This window comes from Canis lupus, chromosome 5, assembly GCF_011100685.1.
Source record: "Canis lupus familiaris isolate Mischka breed German Shepherd chromosome 5, alternate assembly UU_Cfam_GSD_1.0, whole genome shotgun sequence".
Lineage (NCBI taxonomy): Eukaryota > Metazoa > Chordata > Mammalia > Carnivora > Canidae > Canis > Canis lupus.
In genome coordinates, this window is record NC_049226.1 from 10,569,624 (window position 1) to 10,583,244 (window position 13,621).

The 13,621-nt window shown below is 41.4% G+C and overlaps 1 protein-coding gene and 1 pseudogene across 1 annotated transcript; one reads left to right on the forward strand and one right to left on the reverse strand.

The window, feature by feature from the left end:
* OR6T1P (olfactory receptor family 6 subfamily T member 1, pseudogene) lies at window positions 1,212-2,138 on the forward strand (annotated as a pseudogene).
* Window positions 7,140-8,085, reverse strand: OR4D5 (olfactory receptor family 4 subfamily D member 5). Its single transcript, XM_038535498.1, is given in 2 exon segments — window positions 7,140-7,565; window positions 7,567-8,085. Coding segments are annotated over 2 exon segments (945 nt in total).
* Between the last annotated feature and the right edge of the window lie 5,536 nt (window positions 8,086-13,621).

Below are 13,621 nucleotides of genomic sequence, written 5' to 3' on the forward strand. Positions count from 1 at the left end.
TTAAGACTTCTCCAGACAGACTTGAGAAAATATTTATGTTCCCCATCTTTAATGCTGGAAGTCTGGAGTAATAGATGTTCCTGGATTAAACTTTGCAAAAGCTCTCAACACTTCATTCTTCGTCAATTAAACAACTTGATGGTAATTTGCATTCTTTCTGTCTTAGAATGTTTTCCAACATTTTCAGACAATGAAATTGACAGGCAAAATCTATGAAATTCTGCATATTTGGTGCTGGATGTGACAAAAGGATCCTAGAACCAAGATGTCTAGTGAAACTGAACTGTGCAAAACTTATGGATAAATTTCATAAGTTCGAAAGTTCTAAAGACAAGATGAACATATCTCCAAATGAAGGTAATAGTTGAAGAGGCAAATTGCTACAACCTATCTCCTTGGGTAAGCTTCCTTCCCCCTCTTCACCTTATGCCACAAACACGTTGGGAGAGCTGAGGATGAGAGGAAGCTAGTCACCTGGAAGAGGGATTTCCCATAACCCAGAGAAGGAAGAGTTGGTAAAAACAACAAACCAGAAAGGACTTGGACTCTCCACAGTTTCATCACCTGTGACACTCTGGCTGATTAAGAAAAATAAAATCTCTAAAGACACTGAAAGCCGTGATTTTTATTGTTATCTTGTGTTAAGCCAGGACATAGAAGGACCACAAGCACTGAGAGTTCTTGATCCCAATATGATTTTGCTCATAGTTCATTTATTCTGTAAAGTCTTCTCTGACCCCTCCACTCTTCTGGACCCCACTCATGTGATACCCAGCCTAAGTGAAACAGAAAGAAGTATGTGCATGGGAGCCCCAGAAATCTGGTTTGAAATCCTGCCTCTACCACCTGCTCCCTATTTGATCATTGAAAAGTTCCTTGAACTTCTTCAGTCATCCTTTCTTTACCTAGAAGAGAGAATAGTTATATTTATCTTTAAGAGCCACTGTGAGAGGAGATACTGCATCCAAATTTCCTAATACATAATTAATGTTCAATATCATAATATCATCCATGTTATTGCTGATATACAGCTTGCTATCATATCTTATTTCTCTTTTTTTGTAAGTCACTCCTAAGCAGAAAGATGAATATAATCTCAGGATGTAAGGAAGCACCAGGTGCTTATTATTCTGTTGATCCATTAAATGATAATTTATGGCTATGGAACCAGTTACAAAATTCTGTTTCATTTCTCCTCCAGGTCACTGGAGATGAGTCTGGAAAACTGGACTCAGGTGACAGAGTTTGTCCTTTTGGGTTTCCCCAGAAGCCACATCCTACAGTCTCTGCTGTTCCTGGGGTTGATGGTGACCTACATTGTAACGGCCTCAGGCAACCTACTCATTATTGGGCTCAGCTGGGTGAGCAGACGCCTACACACACAGATGTACTTCTTCCTGAGGAACCTGTCCTTTCTGGAGCTGTTGCTTGTGTCTGTTGTGGTTCCGAAAATGCTTGTCATCATTCTCACAGGGGATCACTCCATCTCATTTGCCAGTTGCATCCTCCAATCCTACCTCTACTTCCTCCTTGGCACCACCGACTTCTTCCTCTTAGCTGTCATGTCTCTGGATCGTTACTTGGCAATCTGCTGCCCCCTCCACTATGAGACTCTGATGAGCGGTCGTGTCTGTTCCCAATTAGTTCTGGCCTCCTGGCTAGCTGGATTCCTCTGGGTGCTCTGTCCCACCATCCTCATGGCCAGCCTACCTTTCTGTGGCCCCCGTGGTATTGACCACTTTTTCTGTGACAGCTGGCCTTTGCTGAGGCTCTCTTGTGGAGACACCCGCCTACTGGAGCTGGTGGCATTTGTGCTCTCCACGGCAGTGTTACTGGGGTCACTGGCGGTGACCTTGGTTTCCTATGCCTGCATTCTTGCCACAGTTTTCAGGGCCCCCACAGCTGCCGAGCGGAAGAAGGCATTCTCCACTTGTGTCTCACATCTTACTGTGGTGGTCATCGTCTATGGCAGCTCCATTTTTCTCTACATCCGTGTGTCGGAGGCTCAGTCCTCACTGCTCAACAAAGGTGCCTCAGTCCTGAGCTGTATCATCACACCCCTCCTGAACCCATTCATCTTCAGTCTCCGCAATGATAAGGTGAAGCAGGCCCTGAGAGATGCCCTGAGGTGGCACTGAATCATGGCAATGAGAGACTATGAGGATCACAAGTAAAATATATATATATTAGATTAGGAGATTAAAAATTTATGCAAATATTTTTAAGATTTTGTGTATTTATTCATGAGAGACACACAGAGAGAGGAGCAGAGACACAGACAGAGGGAGAAGCAGGCTTCATGCAGGGAGCCCGATGTGGGACTCGATCTTGGGTCTCCAGGATCACACCCTGGGCTGAATGCAGGTGTTAAACCACTGAGCCACAAAGATGTCCCAATTCATGCAATTTTTAAGACTGGGTTTGAAGTTCAAATCACTCAAGCAACACCCTGCACTTTTGTCAGACAATTAAAAAATAGTCTTCATATGGAGCACCCCAGTGGCTCAGTCAGTTAGGCATCTGACTCTTGATTTCAGCTCAGGTCATGATCTTGGGATGGTGGGATTGAGCCCCAAGTCAGGCTGTGCAAGGAGTCTGCTCAGAATTCTCTCTCTTTCTTCTGCCCCTCCTGCATACATGCACGTGTGCTCTCTCTCTCTAAAACAAATAAAATCTAAAAAAAGTCTTCATAAATATACAATATAAAATAGGGAGCAAGCCTTCATTTTCCTTCCCCCTATCTTCCTGATGCCTCCCCTTCTCGATCCCTCCTAGAGAAGGCTGATCCAATTGGTCAAGTTTCAAAATTCTGGTTAGGACACATTTACTTTGGGGCAGGTAAGGATGTGGCCTTTATGCAGGGAGACCGCTACTCTTCTTCCTCACCTGTGTTCAGCACACTTATTACAGCTTCAGGATCCTATATCATGAAGCCAACCAGCAGATGCTAAACATGGAGATTCAGATAAGGAGCTTACAGGGGAAGGAGTAAGAAGCTTTCTGCAGCCTTCCACCTAGACTGAGTATTACAAACAAGATTAACCAGAACCTGTATACAGAAAATTAAATTTTGGCTGTGGTAATAAATGGTTCTTGGATTTTCAATTGCTATTGCTCTTTATGTGACTTGCAGCTCCAATAGGGATCGCATAAAGGAAGAATGCTGTGACCATCAAATTATTTGGATATCCCAAATTCCCAAGTCTAAATACAAGGACAATTATTCAATCATTCCTTTAAGAAATATTATTAAATACCTAGTATGTTTAAGGCACTGAGCCAGGCAGGGATGAGACTAGGGTAATGTCTTGGGCCAATGGAGATGTGTGGGGCACAAATTTTAAAGAGACGTACACCAAAAAAATAAAAAATAAAAATAAAATAAAAAAAAATAAAGAGACGTACACCCTCTTGGTTATGCTGTTGGTCATGCAAGAGCAGGGTAGGGCTATGCACAAACCTGGGAGTGAATGCCTCCTCAATTCTACACCCGAGGCTGCTTTTTTGTTGCTTGTGAATCTACTAGTCTAGTAGTAAACAAAGTAGACATAGCCCTCACTTTTACAATATCCTACTTATAGTATAGTTGGGATTGGTGCCCCAAAAAAACAAACCAACAAAAAAACAAACAAGAAAACCTAAATACACATCTTAGTATGTAGCTGCAATTTGTGATAAATGTTTTTGAGAAAAGAGTTGAGTTTTGTTAGAGGAGCTAATAAGGAAAAATAATTTAGATTAAAGACTCAGGAACATACCTCTGGAGAAATGAGCTTTAAATTGAGGCCTCGGACTGAGGAGCAGTTATCCAGGCAAAAAGTAGAGGAGGAGCATTCCAGAAAGAGCAAGTAGCATTTGCCAGGTCCCAGAGTAAGACAAGATGGACTGGGAGAAACAAATGTACAAGAGGCCTCGAAGTGGAGAGGTGGGCTGAGGTCGGTTCAGACAGGACCTTATCTATAAGCTTTATGTGGATCTTTCTTCCTTTGTAAAGGCAATGTAAAGATTTTGAAGGGTTTTAAGTGAGGAAATGATCTAATTGTATTTTTAAAAATCAATCAGCTGTTGTGGGGACAACTGGTTAGAAAGAAGAGTGAATTTTAAAGGATCAAGTAGGAAGCTACTGCATGGTCTAGGGGACAGATGTGCTAGTTATGACTTTACAACTGGCAGTGGAGGCTGAGAAAAATGGACAATATGTAGTTTGGAAACAAGCTTGATAAGACGAACCCTCTACCTACCTACATAGATCTTACAGCCTAGGAAAGAGTCAGGCTAGTAAAGGGTCAAGCTAGAAAGAGGGAAACAGCAGACTCCTAAGGGAGACTGTGGTATTTTCTGAAGGGAATGACGACCTACATAAGGGGACTATGTGCATTTTTCTGAATAGAAGTAAGTGTACTAGGGGTATCTGGGTGGCTTAGTGGTTGAGCATCTGCCTTTGACTCAGGACATGATCCCAGGGTCCTGGGATCGAGTCCCACATCAGGCTCCCTGCATGGAGCCTGCTTCTCCCTCTGCCTGTGTCTCTGCCTCTCTCTGTGTGTCTCTCATGAATAAATAAATAAAAATCTTAAAAAAAAAAAAAAAGTAAGTGTACTAGATCTGCCTAAACTTGAGCTCTTTTCTCTTCCTATCCAGCAATATGGCAATTAGAAGGAAAATCATTTTGGTTATTGAAAAATAAAGAAGCTGCATATTATTTGCACATATATGTCCTCTTCAGTGTATTTGCACTATGACTTGTATAAATAAACATGCTACCCTTCTACAAGTCCAAAGTATAGTGGCTAGAGAATTACACTCTTGCTACTAAACCAAACCACATGGAAAGAGAACCCTGACTTAATTCTTCTGATTCCAAAATTATCTTCCCACTAAAATATACTCTTTTCAAATAGCTTACATGTTTCCTCTATGCTGTCTTATCTGCTCTTCCAAAGCCTTCCAGCTCCCTTTTCCCTAAACCTAAGCCTTTCCTCTTTCCAGTTTGACCCACGCTCTAAGCCCTGTATACTACACATTCCCTCTCAACCGGCTACTATTATGGAAAGGAACTTCACTTATACTAACTTACTTACTAAGATATAAGTGATGAGTAATGACTTAATGCTAAGATTGCAAATACATTTGTTAAATATCATCCTCTTTCCATCCCACATCCATGGTAGGGATCACCGATTGATTAAATAACATTTAACATAAATAAACAAAACATTGCTTTGTTTTTATTTTAAAATAGATTCTTAGGTATGAGAGTGAAGATAAAAAAAGGTGCAGGTCCTATGATAAAAATAAGAAGCCAAATGGTTGACTTGGTGGTAGGAGACGCAAGAATGTGGATCAGAGAGTTAAACTGTGAGGGAGTATTAGAGAGATGATGTAAGAAAAGACCATGAGCATCTCTCCATTCCCTCTTAAATTGCAGTAGAGCTTCTAGGGGTACTGATGTTACCACTTCAGGTATTTGTGGCAGTTGTACCACTCCTTATTTAGGGGCCAGCAAGTAATCTATTTTTCCACATTAAACCCAATTCTGGGGGGATCCCTGTATGGCTCAGCGGTTTAATGCCTGCCTTCAGCCCAGGGTGTGCTCCTGGAGTCCTGGGATCGAGTCCTGGGATTGAGTCCTGAATCGGGCTCCCTGTCTCTGCCTCTCTCTCTCTCTCTCTCTCTCTCTAGATCTCTCATGAATAAATAAATAAAATCTTAAAAAAAAACAATTATGCCTTTTCCATTGGGTTCAGTTGTCAACAAATTATCTTTTTACTCCATCTCCCCACATTCCAAAATCCAGTCCATTTCACTCCCTCGTCTACACTAGACCAAGACCAAGTTAGAATGTATTATCTCTACCCATAATGCCAGTTTAACTTGCACAAACTCACAAAAACAGAGTGACCCTTAGTAGGAATTTGAGATATGACCAAGAATTTGCCTTCTAAAGTTAAACAGATCTGGGTTGGATTCCAGAAACAAGCTCTAAAGACTTAAATAATTTAATGTCTCTCAGTTGCCACTGATTCATCATTAAAATGAAGATGATACCTACCTTGTAAGAATGTTGAGAGAATTAAAATAAATAGTAAATGTAAATGACTTGGGACCATGCCTGGTACATGGTAAGCTCTTAACAAATTATTATTTAGATCATGATGATGGTGGGATGCCAGGGTGGCTCAGTGGTTGAGTGTCTGCCTTTGGCTCAGGACATGCCCCCTAGGTCCTAGGATCAAATTCTGCATCAGGCTCTCAACAGGGAGTCTGCTTCTCCCTCTGCCTCTGTCTCTGTCTCTCTCTCTGTGTCTCTCATGAATAAATAAATAAAATCTTAAAAAAAAAAAAAAAAGATCATGATGATGGTGAGTGCCTTAAGAAATTACAAGAAGGAAGTAATTTTCCCAAAACAAGTCCATTTCTCTTTGTTGACATTAAATTCAATCAGCCTTTCAAAATCAGAACTTAGTGTCCCACATTTAGATTAACCTCTAGATCACTCCTATCTCCAGGAAGTTTATAGTTATTTTGAGCTCGTCATATATATTTTGTGTCCAAGAAGAAATATCAGAAAAGAAACACCAGATGTACCATCTCCATGCATACTGCAGCTGGAACTTTCTTAGTAGAGCCAACATCATCACATAGGCAAGGACTACCTAAGCCAAAAACCATTTCTGCATAGCACCTAAGACCTTTTCTCTAAGAGACACTTGGGAGAAGTTCTAGGATACTCATTTCATTTTCTTTTTATTTTTTTTAATATTTTATTTATTCATTCATAAGAGAGACATGGAAAGAGGGAGAGGCAGAGACACAGGCAGAGGGAGAAGCAGGCTCCATGCAGGGAGCCAGATGTGGGACTCGATCCTGGGTCTCCAGGAGCATGCCCTGGGCTGAAGGCAGGTGCTAAACCACTGAGCCACCCAGGAATCCCCTGCTCATTTCATTTTCTGTGTTAAAAGTTCAGGTCACCAGAACTTGACTGAGGCTAAGAACAATAGAGAAGCAAGTAGTAGAGCAAGTATTAGAATAGACAAGTAGTTTGGGCTACTTTGTAGGTCTTCTCAATCAGGCTGCTACACTGAAGCAGCTCTCAGATTCTCAGGCTCTGCCCCTGCTAATCTGGGGGGGCAGGGAGGTCAGTGCTCCAGGGGACCCAGAAGGTCTTTTTGCCTTCTCCACAGCTTCTTCATGGCCATGATCACTTCCTTGTTTCTCAGGGTATAGATGGCAGGATTCAGCATGGGAGTGACCATCGTGTACAGCACAGAGACCACCTTGTCCATAGGGAAGGTGCGAAATGGCCTTGCATAGATGTAGACACAAGGTACAAAGATTAAGGTCACTACGGCAATATGAGAAGCACAAGTGGATAGGGCTTTGCTGCGGCCCTCCCTGGAGTGGCCTCGGAGCATGACCAGCAGTGCCGTGTAGGATCCCAGGAGCACCAGAAAACACATCAGGGTCACCAGGCCGTTGTTAGACACCATCAGAAGCTCTAAGACAAAGGTATCTGTGCAGGCCAATTTGATCAGCTGAGGCACATCACAGTAAAAGTTGTCCAGCCTTGTCAGGCCCACAGAATGGCAGCTGGATAGTCAGTCCAACCTGTACAATGGAGTGGATGAAGCCCCCCACCCAGGAGGCTACCACGAGGAGCCCACAGACTGTTCTATTCATAATAATCCTGTAGCGCAAGGGCTGGGAGATGGCAATATAGCGGTCAAACGCCATCACAGTCAGCAGGAAGATCTTGATGCCTCCAATGAAATGGAAGAAAAAGAGCTGAGTCAGGCAGCTACCAAAGGAAATGATGGGGTTGCCTGAGAGCAAGTCAACCAGCATCCTAGGTGCCGTGATGGTAGAGTAGCAAAAGTCTAGGAAAGAAAGATTGCCTAAGAGAAAATACATGGTTGTGTGGAGGCGTGGGTCAGAGGTCACTATGGCCACAATAAGGAGATTTCCCATTACAGTCATAAGATACACAGCTGAGAAGACAATGAAGAAGAAGAACCGGAGCTCCCATACCTGAGAGAGCCCCAGGAGGACAAAGCCTGTCACCTGGGTATGATTTGTTGGATTCATCTGCTTGATATGACCTGGTAAGTGAACCTGCTGAGGAAAGCGGACATATTCATCATGGGATCCATCAGCTTCTCTGCAATAATTTCCCCTACCCTGTCTGGGAAATTCTCCCCATCTCATTTAGTATAAGACAAATGTTTTAAGTAGTTCTATAGGAAACCAAGTACTTGGACATCATATACTGGTGCAATCAAAGTCCAAGAATATAAAACTCAGAGTAACACTGATACTATTTATAATTCATGAAAATCAAAAATAGTCCTCAAAAGTGGAGAACTGATATGCAGAGAAAAAAAAAACAAAACAAAACTTCTACCCTGGGAGTGACTCTCACTTCTCCCAGTAGCCAGCTAGCTGCACAAACAGGGACAATCTTTGAAAATTCTCTAAGACTCATACTCATTTCCCTCATCTAGGATGTACACTAGCCAAAATGCCTGCAAGGTCTCCTGTAGTCTAATATTTTATAACTATAGGTGACCTTTATTAAGAAAACACAAAAAAATCCCACTGGCCAAATATTTGGACATAATAAGGGTTGTGAACTACTGTTTCTCTAAAGCCAGATAAGAAAACATGTGGTACAAGGAGCTTCGTATCCAGTGGCTGCAAGAAACCCAAAGAAACTACAGTCCCCGGGGAAATACAGGGAATGGCAACTAAAATATTGAACCCCCCCCCCCTGAGAAGTTTGCATGTCACTGCTAATTTGGGGGATATCATCCAAAGACTAATTTCTTATTCATATGAGAAGCAGCAAGAGAAGGCCATAAATATTAACTGAAGGTAAAAAAAATCACTAGTTAAATGCAAAACCTGCCTCAACCTTTGAAAACCTTAAAAATAGAAAGGATGTTTTTATAGAGTTAAGTATTTTTCAAAGATACTGAGAAAGCTGGCTATTTGTAAGAATTCTATAATTAATCTCTTCATACTGTTTAAGAGAAATGTGAAGTATCATTCCACACTTAATTTTAAGTATGACTTTTCAATTATATTTTCCTTCCTTAGTTCTTTCTTCATTCAATATGCTTTTATTAAGCATCTTCTATTTACTAAGCACTACATTAAACACTAAGGATCTTAAAAAATAAGACACAAGTGATCTAATGTGTCATACTCTGCATAGGACCTTCACCCTGACACCTGCCCACCCTCCCCCCGTTTTGTCATTTTGTATGTAGCACCCCCACACACACACTATGATCTAGCATACCGAGCTACTTCAAGTTACTCAAACTTGCCAGGTTCACCCCATGCTTCCCTGATTTTCTTTATTAATCTCCATTTTATCTTATTTTAATGAGATCTTTTTATTTTATCTTAATTGTAATGATTTTATCTTATCTTATTTTTGTTGATTTTATCATCATTTTATCTCATCCTCATGTTAATCAAATGTCTCAAATACACAAAGTTGGGATTTCCGGTTGTACCTAAAACATATGAAGAACTTGGAAATCAATATTCTTACCCTTGAAGCAAGAAAAAGCCAAGCAAAATGAAAGGCGATGACTCTTCTCGGAGCCATTAGAGAACAGAAGGTCACAAGGCAAAACACTCCCTCAAAACCTGGAGACACAAGGGAAGCAAGGGAGAATCATAGCAAAGACTTGCCTACCTGACGCAGGACTGCTGGAGTCAAACACTGGCAAGAGCCCTTAAATAGCAATTTTGACAAATTGCTGGAATCTGAGTGTAGACTAGCATGGTAGCCCAAGACTCCTGGGAGCTGCATTCCTAGGGAAACCTCACACTTTCAAGGGCTCTATCTCCACAGTGAAGAGTGAAAAGAGATACTCTCCTGGCACTAGCAGTGTGGAACTGGCCTAGGTGATTTTCCATAAAATATTCTTATTCTTGGGGTGCCTAGGTGGCACAATTGCTCAAAGCGTCTGCCTTTGGCTCCAGTCATGATCCTAGGGTCCTGGGATGGAGCCCCAGGTCCAGCTCCCTGCTCAGCAGGGAGTCTGCTTCTCCCTCTCCCTCTGCTGCTCCCCCTGCTTGTGCTCTCTCTCTCTCTCTGTCAAATAAATAAATAAAATCTTTTTAAAAAATACCTATTCTCTAGGATAGTAGATATTACTAGAGCCATCTCCCACTTGGGAAAAGGACATTTCTCCCACTTTAGCACCCTATAGCCTTGCTGTGTTGAGTAAGTGACAGGCAGGGCTAGGTAGGGAGAGATAGATAGGGGCTATGTGGTCAGGCTCACAGAAATTCCCAAAATGAGCAGGTGAAGGAAACCAGAGATGAGGGAACACACCAGACCACCTTGGCCTAGGTGTGTGTGGGAGGAGGAAGGTGTCTTTTTTTATGACAGTGCCCTGTGACCAACAAAGGATAACCAGACTCCAAAAAGAAGTAGGCCATTAAAGATGTTATCACCTAGTCATTACTCAAACCAAGATTATCACAAGAATGATAAGGCCACAAGCTCCCTGGTCAGTTCTAAATAAAAGACTGCCAGTGGAGCTCCTGTAGGCAATGCTGTCGGGACCCTTCTCACTTCTGAGAGCTTTTCTTGTATCCTGGCTTAATAATCTTCCATCACTTTACTCTCATTTGTCTACAAGATTCATTCTTCAACTCCATGAAACAAGAACCTAGCTCTCTCGCTTCAGTGTCAACCTAAGGGTGTGAGTGTAGGACACAAGCCCACTAAAGACTAAAGTTTAATCACAAGATTATAGAATGCTTCCCTCCCTCCGGGACCTCACCTCCACTGTCAACCGGGCTCCAGTGTTGATGAGGGAGCAGAAGGCAAGCTGAAGACAAAGCACAGGCTGACACCTGCAACCTTTCACCCCCACCCCAATTCCTGGATGGGATAGTGAGGTGGCATTCCTCCAGGAAGCTCCCAACTGTCTTAATGTTAATGCCTTGCTAGAGGACAAAACAGCCTTAATTTGACAATGGCAAGGCTGGTCTCCTGTGAGTCTTCTTTAACATATGAAAATCCTTCTGAAACCTCTGTTTTCGTTACCTCCTCCAAATATATAATCAGTCACCCCCACAACACTAGCACAGCAACCCTTCTGCCCACAGGTCCTGTCTCTGTGCTTTAATAAAACCATCTCTTTGTGCCAAAGACATCTCAAGAAGTCTTTCTTGGTCATGGACCCCGGACCTTATCCCACCAAATCTCACCTGCGTTCCAAAATGACATCAGTGTGATAACAGTGGGTTACAGCTACCGCAGCCACAAGGTACAGACTCTCTAAGAACAAGTACTTAAGGATGCCTAAAGGCAATGTGGGAGACCACAGGGTAACTTGAAATCTTGACTCCTGCAACCACTAGCCAGATTCACATAAATTCTCATATTAAGATTTCTTTACCTCAGTTCCTATTATTATTATTATTATTATTCCTATATTCTATGCTTGGTTTTCAACAAAAAAGTCACAAGGATGTAAAATCAAGCAAAAGCACAGTCTGAAGAGACATAGTAAGCACTAGACTCCCCTGTCACACAGATAGTAGAATTAACTGAGTAAAGAAGTTGAAACAGCTATGATTAATATGTTACAGGCCCCAACAGAGAGAGTGAGCTACCTGCGAGAACATGTTGGTTATGTAAGGAGAGTGATGGAAATTTTATAAAATTATGAAAGTGAAATGCTGGAAGTCCAAAACACTGTAACAGAAATAAAGAAAGGCTGTGATGGGCTCATCAGTAGGAGGGACACAGCCAAGGAAAATACAAGCAAGCTTAAAGATAGGTCAGCTGAAATGCAAGCAGAAAGGCAAACGATTGAAATGGCAGAGATAAACAGAACAGAGCATCCAAAAACTTTGGGATATAGTTCTAAATGGTGCAATATACACACAATTAAAATACCACAAGGAGCAACAAAATGAAGTATAAGAAGTCCCCGAAATAAAAATAGGTGAGAATATTCTAAAAATCATGATATATACGAAGCCACAGATCCAGGGAGGTCACAGCACACCAAACAGAATACCAAAAATGCTTAAAACTATACCTACGTATGATGTAGGAAAGATATTAGGGTTTGAAGCCAATGGCCCAGAAAAAATTCTTGAAATGTCTCTGGTGCAAAAAGGTGGTTTTATTAAAGCACGGGGATGGACTGGAGGGCAGAAAGAGCTGCACCAGAGTCATGAGGAGTGGCCCATTATATACTTTCAAGTTGGGAGGGGGTTAGGGAGAGCATAAGTCTCTAAAAAATTTTGGAAGCAAGGTGTCCAGGACCATAAGGGGACTAGCTGTTGTTGGGAAGAGGTCATTTATTACTGTCTAATCAAATTTTAGTATGAAAACTTTCATATGCATGTCAGTGGGTCATATGCTTGGGGAATGATTGCCAACATGTATCTTGAGAGGGTAGAGATAAAGGAAGTTTCCAAAGGAATTTTTATATGTTAAAGTAGACAGACTCACAAGATCCTGGGGGTTGGGCTAAGATTGTCTTTTGCCCTTAGCAAAGTATGAACATCAAGCAGTTGAGTCCCTAGAGGAAGGTCACTCTGCCTGTTTCAAGGACTTATAATTGACTTATAATTGACTATAGGTTGTAAGGAAATTTAATTTTTCTTTTGCCTTTGTTTCCCACATCAGGTACATCATAGTCAACAACAGAAAACCAAAGACAAGGAGAAAAATCTTGAAAGCAGTCAGAAGGAAAAATTTCTCAACAAGACAGGAACAAAAATTAAGAATTAGAGTGCAAGCCTTGTCAGAAACCAAGAAAGCAGGAAATAAGTAGGCTGATTGATACATCTAAACAAGTATTGAAAGAGACAAAAAGAGCACCAGCCTAGAATTCTAAATCCAGCAAAATTATCCGTTAAGCATTAAAGAAATACAGACGTTCCTCCAGCAAATTCCAGCTGAAAGAATTCATCATTAGCAGACCTGCCTGACAAGGAATGTTAAAAAGAAGTTCTTTAGGGAGAATGAAAATGATGTTGATCGGAAACTTGCATAGACATAAAAAAAAAAAAAAAAAAAAAAAGGAAGAGTGTTAGAGAAAGAATAAATGAAGATAAAATAACTTTTTAAAATGTTTCTTATTCTTAAGGGAAAACTAATAATGCATTGGGTGATGGATAATTAAGTTAGGAGTCAGTAAAAGGAATGGTATCAATGTCATAAGAGATGGGATTGTGTTCACTCGCTAGGGCTGCCTTAACAAAGCACCCCAAATTAAGTGTCTTAAACAGCAAAAATGTATTGTCTCAGTTCTGGAGGATGAAGTTTCAAGATCAAGGTATTGGCAGGATTGGTTCATTCTGAAAGACGTGAGGAAGAATTTGTTTCTTGCTTCTCACCTCACTTCTGGTGGATTGCTGCCAATCTTTGGTGTACCTTAGCTTGTAGAACCATCACCTACATCCCTGCCTTCATCTTCACACTCCATTTTCTGCATGTGTGTGCTTCAGATTTTCCCTTTTGTAAAGACACCAGTCATTGCAATAAGGTCAATCCTAAAGATCTCATTTCAGGTTAATTTCCTCTGTAAAGGAGCTGTGTTAAAATACAGTCACATCTGAGACATTAAGGGTTAGA